The sequence below is a fragment of the Anas acuta genome, chromosome 10, assembly GCF_963932015.1.
Source record: "Anas acuta chromosome 10, bAnaAcu1.1, whole genome shotgun sequence".
NCBI classification, from domain to species: Eukaryota; Metazoa; Chordata; class Aves; order Anseriformes; family Anatidae; genus Anas; species Anas acuta.
The window spans coordinates 5107528-5126671 of record NC_088988.1 but is presented as its reverse complement, the minus strand read 5'-3'; the positions used below and the strand labels follow the sequence as shown (position 1 = coordinate 5126671).

The window sequence follows — 19144 nt, the reverse complement described above, 5'->3', positions numbered from 1 at the left end:
ACTTACTGTCTGCTTCAGTCATTTAGAAGGGCTGTGCTTTTGAAAGTAACTTCCAAAGGAATAGGAATTCTACCTTTGTCACCTTAGATGGATTAAACATCTACCTACTTCCTGTTAGATTGACTTAAAGGTACTTGGTTTTCTCTCCCATTTTGTGCTTAGCTTCTAACAAGCATTTTAAAATTGTAGGAAACAGTTGTAGTCCAAACCTCTGCTGTACAATTATACTTTCCTAAGATACAGGTCTGTACAACTCAAACTTGCCTTTATATGTCACATCAACTTTGAGTGCACATTTGCAGATTCATCGAATATTACATCTAATGCAAGCAGCTGCTTTAGTTTATGGTTTGCAAAAGGAAAGCTTAAGTCTCGTTCCTTTTACATCCTCATTGCAGCAGCATGCCTACTTGATCCTCACGATATACATTACTACGTTGTATGTCAAACTACTACTATCACACCATTTTCAAAAAGTATTTATTCTTGTGAAATCACCACAATTGTTAGGCACAAGATGTAGAATACCTTAATTGCTTGTGACATATGTAGTGCTTACTTAGTCCAGACAAAAAAAAAACAAAACAATCCACTCAAGAACCTTGCTAAATGGTCAGTGCATGAGTTCTGCATTGTAAGAAAGCACAGTAAATCAGAAAACAAGGACTACACCTTTGGAAAGGCAGAACTACTTGATTACAGAGTTTATTAATCCTTTGTGTTTTCCTTCTTTATTTCACTACTCAAAGAAGTAAACAAAAATCATGCAAAGAGGTAGTTGATATAGCTTCTCTTTTGGTATCATCTCTGCAGCTATAATTAGTACAAAATACTAGAAGGTTAGAGAGGCACTGTTGTTTGTTTTTTTTTACATCCTGAAGTTACATAAATCAGACAATCTAGAATAAAAATCCCTCGCAGGTATGCACATGTTAAACATTTTATCACTGCAGTTATTTATGGTCTGCATCCATGAACATAAGTGGTATTTCTCAGGCTGCCAAAACTGGATATTCTCTACTTCATTAATTGATGACAAACTACGTTGAAATATTTTATATGGGTTTATTTGATTATTCCAGCTCAGTCCTCGATGGATTTTATGTATTTCTCATAGGCATCTTCATTCATCAGTTCATCAAGTTCAGCAGGGTTTTCCACAGTCATCTTGATAAGCCAACCTGTAGTTAGGAAATTTAAAAGAAAAAACAGTTGATAATATCCTATAATGAAAGATTCGTTCATGTTACTTCCTTAGAAAGATACTCCTACAAGGCATTAGAGCTCTGTAACAGAATCAACAGGACTTCCTGTGCAGCAAAACAGTGTTTCAATACTTTTAAAAACAAACAGCCTGAAATGGCCTTTTAAGTCAAATCAGTTATCTAATTTGGTACTGTCTCTGACACTGGTGCTAAAGAGAGGCTGTCTAGGAAGAGTAAGAGTCTGACCACCCAGGATCACAAGTCAGGATCAAAAGAGAGAAATGCAATCAAGGGAAAGACATTTAAATGAAACCAGTCTGTCTGAAAAGAACACCTTGCAAACAAATTACCCACAAGACAAGACCACAATAGTAATTTTTATGCTATAAATTTTATTGTGCTTGAACTACATTCAATATATTCCATTTTAAGCCTCCATACCATTAAGCTGGAAGAACTAGGAACCACAGACCTATTTGTGATAGCAATCAACACTGCCAGGATCCAGGTGGTATTCTTTATTGAAAGATAAAAACCATGACATCTTACCATCTTGATAACAAGATTTATTGACGAGCCCTGGATTATCAGCAAGGGCAGCATTAATGTCAGTCACTTCTCCTGTGAGAGGAGAGTAGAGTTCACTAGCAGCTTTCACACTTTCCAGAGCTCCAAACTCATCTGAAACACAGAACACGATTTGATGCTTTTAAGGGGAATACACAAAGCAATTTAGTTTCACTCAGACATTCTAGTGATGGCCTAGCAGTAAAGGGCCTTTATGTTGAGCAAGGAAAACTATCAAAGAGGTTGAAGTCACCAACATCACAACAATGATCAGCAGTACTAAATTCGATGTTTGTGCTGCTCAGTTATTGTGAGGGACTTGCGTAACACTGGCTAGCTGGCTGTTACAAAAGGAGTGGAAATTTCTTACGTTTGGCTAATCCTTTGGCTAAAGCCCTACAGCATGATATGACGCAGAGTTAGAAGGAACTACATCCAACTATTGCTGCAAGATGTCTAAATAAACTGCCTATCTACAATTTAGACCTTTTTATGCATAGCTTGGTTACAAAATAGCCACAATTTCGGGAGCCTGCCTTGTTCTTCAGAAACCACATCAAATGGTACACTTGCACTCACTGGAAAACACTCATTAGTATTCAGAAGTGCCACACTGGAACCACCCTGCTGCTCTTCCCTTTTTTTCTGTTTCATATGGAAACAGTGCCTGGAGCAACGTTAGCCAGAGTAGCTCTAAACCATAAACAAATAAGGCTGAGGCCAGAGGAACATGGAGCTGTCCGAAAAGCAGATAGGCATCAGCACAGGGACTCAGAGAACAGCATGTTCTGGGAAAACCTGGAGTTAGAATAACGCCAGAACTGGCAAAAAAGAGAAGTAAATGGAAATGAAATACCTTCAGATAGATCAAAACTACAAGTTTGTTAATTAAAACCCTAAACAGAAAGAGCTTCTGTCAAACATTCACCGTTCAATGTGATGTAACAGATTTGGCCTGAACAGCTTGATACTGACCTGTTACACAAGAAGGATGGCAAAAGAAATGCCTGCTACTTCAGCTCAGTAAATTTACACTTTTCTTCAACACTGTAGTTAACAACAATCTTTTCATACACTAGCGAGGCAGTGCTCTGTGCACTGCAGGGATGGGCTTTTCCTTTCTACCTGTTAATGCTCACTCTTAACACTGAAACACTCTTTAACACTGAAAACTGCAAAACTGAATGATTAAGAATGTAACAATTTGCAAGTTGCTAGTGACACAACTGATACGCATAAATTATTGTGTATATTCACAGAAAAATTAGAGCTTGCTATCAGTTAAATCTGAGTGTTTCACAAGTAACTCATGAAATGCACAACTGCAAAATCACAAATAAGCCAGCCTAAACACAAGCAAGTCCAAATCAAAGCCTGTGTTTTAAAAGCAGAGTATAGACAGAATTATTACAAAAATATAGCTAAAATAGTTGATTTTTAAGTAAAGGTCTTCACGGTTTTAAAAATAAATACTTTCTACTATCATGTGTGGTATGCCGATGAGCATGTGAAAACTGTTGTCTCTAGTCATAGAAATACCTGAATTTATTTTGCATCCAGAAGATGTGTAACGGTATTAATGAATGTAAAGATTACTGGATAAAATTTGACTTTGGAAAGGAAAAGCGGGATGAGTAGAATAATTATATTATTAGAAACTAGAGCTAAAACTTACCATCTTTACTCAATTTTGTCCCAATTTCTGGAAGACTACAGTAAACAACGTCTCCTAGTGCTTCCTTAAAAGAAAAACAAATGCATCAAGGCACAGGCTAAGGAAACTATAGGTAGCAGAGATCTAGAACCAATGCAAACAGGTCATCTCCCTCTTTAAGCACAGATATCATTTAAGTATTGTGTATTTGTCACTTTTTCTTTTTAAACATTTCACTTGAAAAAATGTTAGGTGACCCACATGCCTAATTAATTATCTATTACAGTGTTAAAAGCCCTCAGGCTGAGTTACAAGGCTTATATACAGATTTCATCATGCAGAACGAGAAAGAACATCTGCTTATCTTCCCAACGCCAGCTAGTGCAACAACTGTTCTAAAGGACGAAGTTGCCAGTGATTTTAGGGAATTAGGCTTTTGGCAGAAAGCACAAAGAATTTTCTTCCAGTGTAATTTGAAAGCAAAAGCAGTGATTTCTCCCCAGGAAAAGGGACAGCTAGACAGCTGGAAGCATACAGTTTGTCCTTACCAAGTGAATAAGGAGCCTTATCACCATAAGAATCAGCTCAACCGGAACAGGCTTGTGCCTCTACAGCGAGCAATGTGCCCTGCCTCACAAAAGCCTAGGGACCTTACAGAGCAGTGGTCTTATTTGCAGAAAACATGACCGGAAATGCTGTTTGTCCTAAAAATCACCAATTCCAATTCACTGATAGCTTCTCATGCTAGATTTTTTGAAGTTTCACATACAGTAAGTCTCTGTCCTGAATTTGCCTGTGACTATTCCAAATCAAGTACTTGCACCAAAGCAAAACAAAAAAATCCAAAGGAATTTCCCCCCGCCTCATTTTAAATGGAGAAATATATGCCATGTTATACTTCTATTCACAATTGTTCTTTAGCCAAAAGAATTGCACCACAGTCACGTTCAAGTGGAGTTTGACCTAAAAAGTGCATGGTAACCTCTTAACAGAGTCGCTTACTCCTCAGGCCTGTAAGAACTGAAGTAATAAAAGAGCTTTTAAATTCAGCTGAACCAGTAAGTTTCTCCTCACATTCAGCTCTCTATAGGCTTGATCGGCAGTGATTAAGAATTTATCAGAATGCTGAAGCAGCGTTTACTTTTCAAATAATGTGACAGCTCCAAGTCCAAAAATCTCGTTCTGTGGGTATAGCATATGCAATTACAACAATAAAAAAAACAGTAACTATCCAAAGAGCAAGGGCAAGAGCAGGTATGTAAGTAAATATTACACATTTGGGTAGGAAAAGAAAAGGGGGTGATCGATACCTGTGCAAAATTGCTGATTCCTACTGTTCCAATGCCATTTTCAACTGATATCCATTCGTGCTTGTCTGTGAATTTGCGGGCTAAAATGAAACAAACTTGATATTTCAGAAATAAGTGGCACGCTGCTTGCTTAAATACAATACACTAAAGGTATTAAACCGTTTATTTTCCCCCCAAGGTTAGCTTGTGTTTTCCCCCCACCCCCTCCCAGAAAATATTCAAAGCAGCAACTAAAATTTACAGATTTTATTCTGCTCATGCCATGCTTAGTGACACAGTAGAAGCTCACTGGGGAGGATTATGCCTGAAAGTATTACTAATTCCTTCGCAATCATCTAGGGAATGATGAACTACAGGAATAAAAGGAATAGTTTAGTTCAAATGTAAAATATAACTCCAAAGCATATATGTGTACTTTGCTCACACTTATGCTATTCTATGATAGCTCAGGGTCTTCTCAAGCATAGTTAGTGCTTATTTCTGCCAACAACTTTATTACTCCTGAAAAGGCCAGTGTAAAAGACATGTTAGAAACAGTGTCAGCATTACAGCATCTCACTCAATGTGCTTAGAGCCACCAGCTGAAATGAAGTTGCAACCTTTAAGTTCAACCTTTACATTTTAACCTTGCAAAGTTTCAGTGGCTGATTCCCTTCCTCTACAGTCTATTTCTCCTATTTAATGTTCCCACAGATCTGTGTGAAATTAAGCACAATTAGTACAGGTCAAATTAATACAGCCATTCAAACAGATAACTAACAGATAACCTAATAGTTCTTCTTATTCTGAGAGTGCTTTCAGCCTGCTTTATCCTTTTCCTTAGACTTTCCCAGATATTTTTTGTTTCCTTTCTCTTTAATGTCCACTTATAGCACCTGTCCAATCACACAGGGGATGTTCCAGAAGTTGAAGAAGATAACTTCTTAAACAGAGCTCCTGTGAGATTAGTGCCTGAGCGGTGCAGCTGGACCTGCCCTCTGAGTCCAAAATTCTCTTCTTGGGCCTTTCTTCTAGCTTGACCTCCTTGTAACCCCTAAAGAAATTCAGCTTCCACAAAGCCTCGTTTCTTTTCTAAGCCTGCACATGAAGGAAAGCAGTTTTCTTTAGATCTGATAAAATCCTTAATCTAAGTCAGTAATGTTTCAAGCTGTTTCAGTTGTAGTGAGAAAATGGTTTGTTTTTTAGGATGGCTCAAGATTGATATGCGTTTATATTGACGGTGATGGCACAACGTGCTTTTTTGTAAGTACAGCAAACAAAGTTCTTTGAGTAAAAAGATAAGCAAAGATAAGGATTTTTCCATTCAATACCACTAAAAAAAAAAAAAAAAGCTACAATTTCAGCTAGCATTATTTGAATCTGCATTAATCTCTCAGGACATCTTCTAATGAATGAAAGAAACTAAATGTCTTTCAAATCAATTTAGGTCAATACATTTACCCATGGGTAATAGGGATTTCATTGGAAATGAGCAATGGAACCATGAGAACAGAGAAAAACACAGAACCTCAAGCACGAGCTGAACATGAAATGTTATAAATGTCATGAAGAAACCAGCCAGGATCTTTCTATGTAGGACAAAAATACTGTATAAGATTTGTGTACAATGCAAGATTAAAAAAAAAAAAAAAAAGCAGAAACCCATGATCAATTTGAAACAAAGCAGTAAAATGTTTTCAACAGCTAGAAGAGCACATATGCTTCTCATAGGACATTAAAAAAAAAAAAAAAAAAAAAGAAAAATGAAAAATTCTAATCACGTAGCAAAAGCCCCTGCAAATAAAGTCCAGGTCAAATTAGAAAGAGTTAATAAGTAATCTCAAAAACTGAACTTCGAGCTTATGCCATCAGCACATTAAATAAATCAAAATAACGGACAAGAGATGTCAAAAGCACGCCAAATCTCTTCTGTGAGTATTCTTTTTCAGAAGAGGAGCTAAATTTACTCTACCTTCATTCATTTCAACATGACTTCAGTTTCAGCTTAGCTAGCACATTCTAAGTTCAGACCTTCATTTCGATTATCCTGCCTCTATTAAATATTTCATAAATATATACCTGAAGAGTGAAGGAAAACTCACACCTCCACAAACAGGCATACAAAATTTTTCCTCTCTGCCTAAAACAAAAGCATAATTTATGTTATTTCTTCAGGTTATATCTATAGAAAGCAATAGGTATATTAAACAGCTGGAATAGTGAAAAAAGCTTAGCTCTTGTCTCATCTACTTTGCAAATAATGACTAATAAATGCTATTTCTTTCAATTAGAGTAGGCAGCAGTAGAACAGCTAGGTTATAAGGCTATATAGAAATTATGTCCCATTCTTAGTGGCAGTCATTGCTTCTGCAGCCTATTCTGTTCTCCTACTGGTTCTACATTTCTGTTGCCAGAGTCCCACAGTCTGTGCTCAGACTTCTGTGGCAAACTTCCATTCAAAGGCAGTTTTAACAGGAGCAACGAGGTAAATCCACGTGCAAAAGGGCAGCAGGCAGCAGCCCCCCGTGATGCTCCTGTAGCCGCACTGCCCGGACACTGGTGAGGCCAATCCCAATTCTTCAGCATGCACAGGCCCCAGGCCCTGAAATTTGGCTCAGATTTCCCAACGGCCTGCACTGGTCTAACCGCAGGGCTGCTGCAGCCCTGTCCTCCCTGCCCATGCCTTTTTTGCCCCTTTTTCCTTTTGCTGCTGGCACCGTTTGGATGCTCCAGTGTGCCACATCAAGGAGCACCCCGTGCCTTTGCCAGGCCTGCTGCCCGCTCCACAAAGCCCCCAGCTGGGCCAGGAGGGGACGAGGCCACTGCAGGGACTGCAGCACGGCGAGGAGCTCGCCCGGCTCCCTGCCAGCTAAGGGCAGCAAACCTGCACCCTGTGGGGCAAGGAATTGGAGCAGCACCAGAAACCCGTGCTGCAAGAACCCAGGCAGAGCAGCAGCTGTCCCCCAGCTCCTTGCAGGGCGAGGAAGCAGAGCAGCACCAGAAACCTTTTGCTGTCACACACCCGCAGCTGCCCCCAGCCCCTGTGGGCTCCAGCCATCTTGCGGGGCACAGCAGCAGGGCCAGCAGCAGGCTACCATGTATGCCCCACACCATGCCCGGGGCAGACGGCTCCCCCCAGCCCTCAGCCCCCGCCTCAAGCAGGTGCAGCGAGCGAGCAGCCCCCGGCACATCCCGCCCGCACCGGGACCCCCGGGGCAGCCCCACACCGGCAGCGTCCCCGCTCCGCAGTCCCGGGGGAAGGGACAAGGGGCAGCGGGCCGCCCTAAAACCCCCGGGAGCCGCTCGCCCAGCCCGGCGGCCTCTACCGCCAGCTCCCTCTCGCCACTCACCGGACAGCGCCAGCGAGCTGGTGGCCAGGCTCCGCGCCGCGGGCGGCCGCAGCGTGAGGCGAGGGCAGCGGGGCGCCAGGGCCGGCCCGAGCCGCCGCACCGCCAGCCACGCCATCTTTGCCGGGCGCCCTGAGGGGGGGCGGTGCCGCGCCGAGCTCCCGCCTCACGGCGGCGGGCGGGGCCGCCATTTCCTCACGGCTCCCTCACGGCTCAGCGATCGGGGTGGGCAACGGGGCTGCCTCGGGATCTCAGCTGTGTGTAGATGGAGGGAGGGAGTCAGGGAAGCCCCAGGGGTGTGCGGTAAAGCCCCAGTGGCTGCTGCCTCCCTGGGGAAGTAGGGGGTGACCTGGTCGCCATCTGCCGGGGCTGCGCGCTTGGCAAAAAGTGAGGGGTTTGAGCCAGCGGTGCAACAAACACTCGGTGTTTATTAAATACAGGTGCCAGGCCCACTGTGAGTACGCATAGGATGCTTTATCTTAAGTTTCACACAACTTCTAACACTTTGTTACAACATCAGTCGACAACAGTTTGTGTTGGAGGCTACGGCGTTCCAGTCAGAAGCGCGATGACCTACGTCTAGCCGCTGCAGCTGATAGTTAAAAAGTAAAACCGCTTGCCCACAAACAAAGCAGCTCTTCATTATGGTTATCAGTGAATTGCTGACAGATTACTTCAGTTGATCATTACTGGCAGGCTTTTCCTCCTTCTTGCATTTAATCCCGAAGAAACTGAAAAGTTTCATTACCATTAGATCCACGATCTCCTCCTCTTCTGAAGCCTGAAATAATGACAAGAAATAAAGTTACTAGGATGGGCAGACTAGAATCAAATACAGCCTCCGCTAAAGCAAGAAAAAATTGCAAGAGAAAAACTACTTGATGCCAAATAACTCAATTCTCACTTTAAACAGAGCACAAATAACTGCCGAAGCAAAGCATCGTGCAAACATATTTTATCAAAGACAAACGTCCCAGGTAGCCTGAGGGTGTCTGCATTACAGAAGAAACCTTGGCTCTGTCAAAGCCAATGGAGATCTTGCTTACTGGAGCCTGGAGTTCACTACCTGGCTACCATGCAGCTACTGGTATGCACATCTGGCCACCCACTATTTCTAGATGAAGTAAATGAGAAAAACTAAATAGATCTTGTTTCTGTTAACCACACTTTTTTCTTCTCCACTGAATTTATATACAATATAGAGGAATTTTGGACAGTACTGTAGTACTCGCCTGGATTTCACACCATGCTACCAAATAATCTCAAAAGATCAGGCACTTGGTGACATTGCTAATGGGCTCTGTAAAGTCCTCGTCAAGTCGGTAGCTGTTTTGGTACTGATTTCAGTTGAGCTGGGGCAGAAGTCTAAAACTTCATTACTGGGTTTAGTATGTGAACAAAAGGCTACAGATCTTATACTAAATCTGAACAGAGACTCGCCTGAACAGGAATGGATGGTGTAATTCTGGAAAATCTGAAGCGTGCTTTATGAGTAAATGTTGACTTCTTAAATGTAGGACTGAGTTTACATGGGTATCAGGTGGTGGAATACCTAAATTGTGAGTAAGCACTACACAATAAATGTTAAATAACAGCAGAAGAGCTTAGATGGACACACCTGGTAGTGCTTCTGCTCCTCACTGAAAGCAACCAGAATCACTGAAATGAAGAGATTCAGCACCACAAATGTCATGAAAATGATGCAGGATCCAATCAAGAAAGAGCCTAAAATTGGATTGTAGTCCAAGATCTGTAGTATTAATAAGGTAAGACATCACATTTTGTTTTTTTAAAAGATAATACATATAAGCAGTTAATGCAGCAGTTTATCTCTTTGAAAATCCTTGTATATATGTTATATATAAAAAAATAGATTTTCTCCTTTAGTCACTTTTGTACTTTGATACAATATAGTACAAAGATAATGGGATATTTTATATACATGATATGTGAATATGGGAATTTATTTATTTATTTATTTAAGTTTGCATTTGAATGTAATGGTATGAAAGTTCCATGTGATTTGAAACTTGACAAGTGTGGAGATTTGTTTATCCAAATAACAGCTGAAGCTCCATCATGACCTAGCTAGCAAAGCATAGATAAACTATGCGTGTTTCTCTGTGTGTTTTTATTTAGCAGCGTCTTTACACAGAAGCCCAAACTGTCATGAACACATATCAAATAAGGGTTGTATAGAAATTCAAAAACCTCATTTTGATGTAAGCTATAACATAGGAATATATTTTGTGTGATTAACAACTTGGGTGAGATGTAGAGCTGAAAATGTTATGCCCAGTTACTGATCTTCAAAGCTACCCATACCCTCTTGGATTCATGGTCTAAAAACATCCACCATGGACCTCACAGTCAGATGTCTGAGCTTAACCCACAGAGTCATTCCAAGGATACTGTAATATTTGAAAGAACTTAATAAGAAAGTCAGGAATAATAAAAATATATGCAACAAAGTTTGCTTGTGGTGGGCTTTGCCTTTCTTGAGAAGCTTATGGGTATGTGTTCAGAACAAAGGCAAGGGCATCGCTGACATTTCCTTCTGTAGCTTTCTAAGAAAATTATCTCAAAAGTTTTCCTGTAGTCAATAAGTAACATATCTAGTTAAAATGTAAGCAGCTTGCTCAATGAAACATTCATTATGAATCTACTGACATTCAGAATGGGATGTAAGATGTATTTCACTCTTTTTCTTAATTTAATGAGTAAATGTGGCTGCTTTAGGAGGCTGTGGCGCTTGCAAAATTAGATTCATGTCTAGCACTAGCTGGAAGTCCTTCTGTTTGCTGTTTCAAAGCATGTTTGATAGCTGAGACGCTAATTGCACAGCAATAAACTTCTCCAAATCAGAGGGGTTACCTCCTCATAGTTGAAGATTCCCAGCTGAAGACTGACCATGGTCTCTGCTGAATCAAAGAGAGTTTTGTAAGAGTAGAGCTTCCAGCCAAATATCAGGTTTGTCTGCAGAGGAAACAAGGCACATCTTACATTACAATCAGAGCGCATGCTGCAAGATCAGCTAATGAATGCTATGATGATGAGAAATTGGGCAGGATGAAGCTGCCTCAGGTCCTGTTTGTTACAGGACTGCCTTTCACGTTACATTTTTCCTTTGGTCCAGATGGTTTTCACTTCAGCTTTTCAGTGGTTTAGCAATTGAGGTATGCCAAATTTCCCACAGCCCTCTGCCAGAAATTTTACACAAAACATTTCAAATAAAACAGTAAATGCACATACATAATTGTGGTCCAATAATTCGCTGATCTCATTAGAATTAAAAGAACATTTTGTTTGCATAATAATGATTATTCCTCAAATAAAGGAAAATAATCAGAAAAATAATTATTTCCCACCTAAAGAGCAGACAAACAGCAAATGGCACTCTGTGTACCCTCCCCGGTTTGAGCTTTATCCAGAAAATGATTTTTCCTGTACTTTGCTCTGTTACTCCTCTTGCACACAGAGAATCTTTTTTTTTTTTTTTTTTTTTTTGTCCCAGTGTTCCATTTTTGTACTAAAATTCAGTTTGCAAAGAAACAGGCAAGTGGATATTGCCACTTCTTTCACTTATGCAAAGAATCTCCAGGCTTCTAACCTAAGACTTAAATAGGCAGCTTTATTCAGTTTTACATTTCAAAGCCACATCACTGTCACCATTCAGAAATAATTGATTTAACCTGGCAATGCAGGCTAGATGCAGACTGCAGACAACAGAACCCACAGTCACACTCACAGCGATGGAATAGGCGAGGAACATGATTGCGATAACAGTGATGAATCCAGAGATGTCACCCCAAGCCCTCCGTAGAGTCGAAGTGATCATGTTTAGTTTAGGGTTGAGCCGCAGCAGATGCCACAGTTTCACTGTGGAGAGGAGCACTAGGAAAGCAATCAGGTAGCCAAGAACTGCATCAGCTCTTGCTGTTTCATTAAAGCTTACGCAGCTGTTAGAAATAAAGAAAAGAAGTATTAGACCATGCACACAGGAGCCTTTAAATACATAAAATTGGGAAAAGCCACTCACTCTGAACTGATTTTCAGTGGAGAACTAAGCTGAGTTTCTGTTTGAGTTCCTGTCTGAGCTTCCTGCTGCATGCACACAAAAAGCTCAGTTGCATAGGACAATTATTATTATTTTTTTTTAATTATTATTATTTTTATGAGCATTAGCTAAAACTGATAGAGGGTTCAGGCTGTAACCCACAAACTGCTCATTTTTAAGAAGTCATAGGTTAAAGGTAGCTGGTACAAACTTGCTATCAAATTTCTGGCTCAGAAAGGAAGACAGATCCTTTTACGCATGTGAATGTTGAAGGGGATGGGGTTACTGGTGCTATGCTAGACCAGTTTTTAGCAAATGTTATTATTTTCCATTCTGTATAAAATAAGCCATTACTGTCCTCTACCCAATGCTTCTTTACAGCAGATAACCTATGTGCTAGCTGGCTGGATGTCCTGTATCAGCAGGGTTTGTTGATTCAGAAGAGGGTGCTGCAGGTAGGGAGCTAGGAGCTAGCTTAGTAACTGCTAGCATTAGTACTTACTCCTCTTTGTGCTCCTGGTAGTAGCTGATGTCTCGGGTCCCAAGGATTGTCCGCTTCACAAACACTGACAGGGCGCTCCAGCTAATCAGTATGATGGCCATCTCCAGGAGATTCCACTTGCTGTGGAAATATCTCCATTTCAGAGTCTTCATCAGTTTTCCCTGTGGAAACAGGAGTTTGACTATTTCAGCCTGACTCTATATCATCTAATACACCTCTAAAGGTTAGGGCTGTGCCCTCCACAATAAAGCAGGCTAGTGCACATCAGTGAAACTACATCTTGCACTAATTTCACACTGTCTTCTCAAAAGAAGCATTCCAGCCAAATAAAATGTCACATTCCTATTATTTAATAGAGTATCTGATTCAGTCTTCCATTGGTGCAAGCCAGCAGCAGCACTACTGAAGTCAAGTACAGTCCTAAAGTCTTTGCAAATGAAATCAATGCCAGGTGATGCTGTCAAGAGAATTTTCCATTGCATCTCACCTGTACTATCATGTAGTACACAATAAAGAGGAAATAAATGACTTCTGCTGCAACAACAAAGATGTGGAGGCTGTTGGTGTACGGGTAGAGACGGACACTTTGCAGCTCTGCACTTGTGAAGAAGGCCCCTAAAAAATAACAATGCTCACCTCAGTGCTATAGTAATTACAGCTTTCTGATTTCATTCAAACAATTAAGTTCACTAAAAAGACCTCCATACTCGCATTCATGTCAACGTGAGTCTGAATCCAACTATCAAACTGAGATTTAGACTTGACTACATGTGGTTTGGATTAGACTACATTTGAAAAATGTAACAGGAGGGTATGGAGATATAAATCTGAATCTTATTCTAAAAAGAAAATCAACTCAGTTTTGTGGTTTGACTTGGGCGTTTTCCAGTGCTGGGACAAACCTGAGGGAGGCTACTGCTCAGATCAAATGTTTTTGTATGGTATTCAGACCAGAATCTAGTTTCACTGTTGTATCCAGTTTAAGCATTATGATTACATGGCCGTATTTTATGTCTTCTGCAACAGAATAATAACAGAGATTCTGTTATTTGCACTTTTTGTCTTATTATTGTATTGACCAACTTAAATGACTTGGAAACATATTTTTTCCTGTTCCTGTTGTGTAATTCTAGACAAAGTGCCAGTAGTGTGTTTTCTTCATCAGCAGATGAACAAGCATGAGCAAAGATGATACATGCCGTTACGGTCTGTATGACTGTGGTGCTCAGCAAGTACTACATCTGCATTTATTCCTAAATGGTTTGTAATTCTTTGCATTGATTTTGCTATGAGGAGATTTATTAAAATATTCTGTTTACTGAATCAAGAACTGGGTAAGCACTGTCAGTACGTAAATATGCACTCTGTAGATACATTGCTTGCTGTCTTGAGAGCTAGGTAACTTAAAAGGTTCTCACCTAAAGCATTGGTTTCAAACATCAGGCTTATAATGCAGAACAGGTTCACGTTGGCATTGTAGACTGTAAATTCAACAAACACTGCTCTTGTGAAGGTGTCCAGCCAGACGTTGTTGAAAAGGTACTGGAGAATTCTGCCAAAAAATTTATAGACAGTGATCTAACACACACAGGAGAGAGACAGTATCACATGGAGAACAGGAGTTTTCTCATTTTCATAGAGAAAGAGAAAACCAGAGCTAAGATGTCTGGGAGGAAATCTGTCCCGTTGAGTCTGGAGATAGGGGATCTTTAATCCAGGTGATAGATTTCTTTTTGGCTCCTCTGGAGAATCAGGTACCAGAAGCTGGCCAGTGCTAAACCTGAGATGCCTCAGGTCCCTTACCTCACAGGAGTTCCTGTACAAACACAGGTATCTCTGATAACTTGTAAGAGATAAGATGTTTGGAACTCCACCCCTGCGGGATACAACTTCCTGCTTATTTATCTCATGTCTCTTGTCTGCCAAACTTTGCCAAGGCCTGGATTTCAAGGCCTCATTTCCCATTATTTCACTTCTAAAAGTATTCCCTGTGCCTATTCATATTCACACACATTGCACTAATTCTCCCCCCTCTAGGTTAAAATTCAATTGTCTGTAAGGATCAGGAGAGTGTAAACAACAGAGAGATGAAGGAGCTTCACAGATCTTACTGTGACAGGAAAACAAGCAGAGGCTTATAACGAGATAACAGAACATTAACATAAAAAGATTTAGGCTAAATTATTTTCTCATGATCTTTGACATACCCTTAGAAAATGCAGTATTTAAGAAGTTAAAGGCCAGCCTAGATGCAGTGATGGATTAGCACTACATTGATGGGATTGTTTTTCTAGTTTTTCAACATCATGTATTTCCGCAGCTATATAAATCTGGAATCTGTGCGTGTAAGTTAGGAAAAAGAGGTTATAATTTGTGATCCTGGTTGTTACCTAACATGGAGAAATATGACAAGAATATAAATTACACTGAAGGCAGCACAGTCAAACCTACAATATTCAGCGTAATCCACACTAGCAAACTTCAGGATGGAATCTGAGATGAATCCTAAACAGAGGATTCGGTAATAATTTAGCAGGTGGTACCTGGAGGCATTGTTAGGATCGGTTCCCAGGTGAATCACGTATCCCCCTCCCCTGTAGACAGCAAGTTTGCCCCAGACGGGCTGCCCTCTCAGCTCAGACTGACTCTGGTACTGCCATGCTGAGGTCAAATCAGATGAGTTAGCAGAGACCGAAGTGTTCCAGTGCTCCCCGTAGTCCGATGTGTCTTCTGTCTGTAGGGAGTACGGAGCGTGGCATTCCCGAATCACACTCTGGAGTTTGGGAGAAAGAGGGCAGGTGTCTCCTTTCACTCGTACTTGGCGAATTCGAGCACTACCCACCAGCTTGGAGTTGCCGTCTGTGATGAATCCTGAACGGGAGAGGGAAAAGAGCAGCGCTGGCAATATGACAGAACCACTGATAACACCACTTCATTTCATTTATGAGTCACTGATACATTAATATTTTGCTACAGATTCCTTTTTAAAAAACACCGTAAGCAAAACAGTCCTGAAAATTAAGTCCTTGTGTTGATTTTAACTCAATCCTTAGATAACATCCACGGATAACAGTGTTTAGCATCATTAGCTGTCTACATTTTATAGAGAAGGAGAGGCCAGCAGAAGAGCAGCCTGCCTGGAGGCACATGGCAAAGTAGCTGTGTGCACTGCTCCTTGCCCACAGTTGGCTGCTGCCCATCCTGTCCAGGCAGCAGCTCTGCCAATGTATTTTCATATTTACTCTGAAACGGGAGTTGGAACACGGCTCTCATCTGTTGCTAGATAAGGCTAGATAGAAACATGCTGATAGCGCCTAATTGTCCTTCCCATTGACCTGAGCCACCATGCAGACACAGCTCTCCCGAGGAAAAGCTTGCTAGTGCCATCTATCTGTCGTTCCGTTGTGTTTTTTTAATTGTGGGAAGAAGCTTGTGCAAAGCTGTGAGGCTTATCTCTGAGTACCTGAGATGAGTAATGCAAAATATGAAAAATGGAAAATTGCAGTGCAAAACTTGTGGATTATATTAAAGATAATGAAAACTTCAGGCCGCATGGAACTTGGGGTCAGGCTGTGGGGCTTTTGTTATCCACGAGTATTCAGATTATGAATCCTAGTTTTTTGCACTCATAGTCTCCTCCTCCAGTCAAATATGCATGTACAAGTTGGGGATATGTATAAAAGATAATGTTTCAGCATCTGTCAAGCTGAAGTGAAACAACGTGTTACCAAAGCAGTCTCTGCACCTGTATATGATCCATAAAGATTTTTGAGTAAGGTGGTTTTTGCCCATGTGAAAAAATCTTGGTAACTGTAGACATCGTGGAATCCATCTGTAAAGCTGCTCTCGATGTGCTTGTTTAGGTAGTAGGAGTTGGGATCTCTCTGCCCATAGGCAACCAGTAAAAGCATCCATAAAAACCCCACGTAGGCTGGGAAAAAAAAAAAAAAAAAAGAAAAAAAAAAAGAGAGAGAGACAGCAGGTGAGCTCAGAATGAACACTGCTGTTCAAAATAGATAGCAGGACTGATTAGTACTGCCATCGCTTATTAGGTTAAGGAGATGCTTTGTGAGAATCTGGCCGACCAGTGCTAATGAATTTACACCAGCTACGTCAAAGTGCTGCAGTTTAAGCATATCACATTTGGAATACGAGTAGGAATCTGAGCAGTAGTCAAGAAAATAAGTGGGAAGGCTGGCTGAACACACACAGTGATGACAGCTTTTAAGGGAATGAGTAGTTTTAACTTCATTCCAAGTAATATCGAGGTAATATTTGTTATTGTTTTCAGAGGCACTAAAACAGAATGCTATCTGTAGATACACCTCTTAGAAAAGTGGCCAGCAAAGGTGTCCCTCATTTGCTTTTGATTCCAACTGCATTTAACTGTTGACCTACTTCCACCCTTCCTAACTTTTGTTTAGCTTTTGTGTCTGCAATGTGTCTCTTTAACAATATTTTCACTGATGTAAAAGTACTACTGAATAAAATGAGGTAATCTTCATATGGGAAATACCCAGGATTTCTCTGATGAGGGCAAATGCTTTCTGCTCCTTCATGCAGCTGATTTTCATTTTCTCAACATCAGCTGCAGGAGGTGGCTGATAAATATTGCTTCTGCTGTCCCGGCGGGCTCCCAGGAGAGGATTTGAGTCACCTGTGGGTGAGAGCAGTAAAACCTGGCATCAGTCAACAAGTTATCTGTGTCCTGCTTTTCACTTCTGTGAATATTACAAGGAAATATTTCTATTTAAAGGATGATGTGCTTAGAGCAACCAAGTGAGGAAGGAAGCTGTTGAACAGTATTCTTTGCTGTGCCCTAGGACTCCTGTCTGCTGCTGTCGGCTTTTTCTAGATGGGATTGTGATTGCAGAAGGTACTCTTTGGTAACAAGGACGCATGGTGGGTGTGGAAAACAGTGTAAACTGAGGGCTTTCACATCACAGAACTTCAATATTTTTGAGCTTGTGGACTCTTTCATTAGGTGTTACTCAAAATGCGTCTGCCTATCATACAGCAGTCTTTGTATTTTCTGTGGCTGACACAAAATCAGTTACTAAGCTTTGTCCCCACCTCTAGCTTGATCTTGTGAGTGCTAATGGCTGGGCATGTAGGCACAGCACCTTTGCATTCTATTGACTTCTGCTAGCTTTCTCAGCTGAGACTCAGGTGTATAAAAATAACCAGCAAAGTCCCCACTGTGAATCACATATTGGTGCAAAAAACATTCAAAAGTCTTGGAGAGCACTTCACTTTTTGAAATAATTTCTTACTTTACAGACAGTTACCTGGTGCAGACAAAGGCCCATCAATGGCCATGTTTTCTTCATCCTCGTGTTCCACCTTCTTCAGAACCAGAGCAAAAAAGGCAGCAAATCCCAGCACCTGCAAGAATTAGCTACAGACTCACTACATGCCCATTTCATATAAAAAAAAGCTCAGACTTTGACCTGGCCTCCTTTGGATCCAGGTACTGCAGGAGAATAACTATGCTTTGGCTTTGTGGAAGTCTTATAAACATGAGAATAGTTCACAAGCCCTAGAGACTGTCTAACTAAACTGTTTTTGCCATATGGCCCATCTTCTTTGGTCAGAAGCCTTATCACCTATTAAACTCTGACAAAACAGGGGAGATGAAACTAATGGAGTTAGTGCCAACAAGTGACAGCAGAAATCTGTGGTCTATGTGTTAGCTCTAGTTTTAAAGGGAAAAACTAACTTTTATATGTTAAATCCTGTGGTTCTTTAAAACATATCTTCCCCTTTTCCTGGAATGACAGCAGAATGAGTTCATGTTGGCCGGTGGCTGTACTTCTTGGTTGTACTTCTGAGGATCTCACCTTTAAAGGCTGCGTGATGAAAAGACTTTCAAAGAAGGAGATAGCCATGGAGATCAGCCACTTGATGGAGTTCTCCTTCCCATAATGCAGCCCATAGAGCATGGTAAAGAACCCAGACACGCCACTAGTGGCTGCCACAAGGAACCAGGCAATGAACACAAACCACCAGGGCAGCCCTTTGGAAGAGGGACTTTTCTTTCCATCACCAGAGGAGCTTGGAGTAAGAGACCACCTTTAGAGTCAACCAGAAGAGAAAAAATCATTCAGCACTGGAATAGAAGCCAAAATCACAGACTTTAGGTTCAGTGGGGTTTGGCAACATCTTATGATTTAAAATCTCTACCAAAACATTATTATTATTTTTTTTTTTAACTAATGCAGTTATATAGATATATTGATACCAAAAATACAATAAAATGTGCTGCCACCAGCTGAAATCAAAACAAATATGATGGGCTTATTTGCTCCTCAGTCTATGCATTATTGAACCTCCAGTAGAAATGTTGATGAAAAAAATAAACATGAGTGCATTTTAGCTCCTGGATACCTCTCTTGTGAGATCACCAGAAACACCAGAGAGATAATTAGTGGTATTGTTTTCAATACATCCAACTTAATTATCAGCTTTTCCTGCAATATTTTTGTCCACTTATTCATTTTTCTTCATGCATTTTTAGAGACCA

At 40.8% G+C, this 19144-nt stretch overlaps 2 protein-coding genes across 2 annotated transcripts in view; both read right to left on the bottom strand.

Annotated features, from left to right (window-relative positions):
* Nucleotides 1–689: 689 nt before the first annotated feature.
* GCSH (glycine cleavage system protein H) lies at nucleotides 690–8226 on the bottom strand. The gene is made up of 5 exons (XM_068693210.1): nucleotides 8066–8226; nucleotides 4737–4816; nucleotides 3448–3511; nucleotides 1755–1886; nucleotides 690–1181 (listed from the first exon to the last, which is right to left on the bottom strand). Exons 1-5 carry the CDS (start codon nucleotides 8178–8180, stop codon nucleotides 1084–1086), a joined length of 489 nt encoding a protein of 162 aa, XP_068549311.1. The 5' UTR covers nucleotides 8181–8226; the 3' UTR covers nucleotides 690–1083.
* A 30-nt stretch (nucleotides 8227–8256) lies between these two features.
* The window catches only part of PKD1L3 (polycystin 1 like 3, transient receptor potential channel interacting), a 39913-nt gene continuing 29025 nt past the window's right edge, over nucleotides 8257–19144 (bottom strand). The window contains exons 33-44 of the mRNA XM_068693783.1: nucleotides 18462–18693; nucleotides 17910–18006; nucleotides 17138–17278; nucleotides 16367–16552; nucleotides 15165–15492; nucleotides 14040–14173; nucleotides 13109–13236; nucleotides 12622–12782; nucleotides 11811–12021; nucleotides 10937–11038; nucleotides 9681–9812; nucleotides 8257–8843 (exon numbers count right to left, since the gene is read on the bottom strand). Coding sequence (XP_068549884.1) covers nucleotides 8733–8843; nucleotides 9681–9812; nucleotides 10937–11038; nucleotides 11811–12021; nucleotides 12622–12782; nucleotides 13109–13236; nucleotides 14040–14173; nucleotides 15165–15492; nucleotides 16367–16552; nucleotides 17138–17278; nucleotides 17910–18006; nucleotides 18462–18693 — 1963 coding nt within the window. The 3' untranslated portion in view covers nucleotides 8257–8732. The remainder of the gene's footprint in view (nucleotides 8844–9680; nucleotides 9813–10936; nucleotides 11039–11810; nucleotides 12022–12621; nucleotides 12783–13108; nucleotides 13237–14039; nucleotides 14174–15164; nucleotides 15493–16366; nucleotides 16553–17137; nucleotides 17279–17909; nucleotides 18007–18461; nucleotides 18694–19144) is intronic.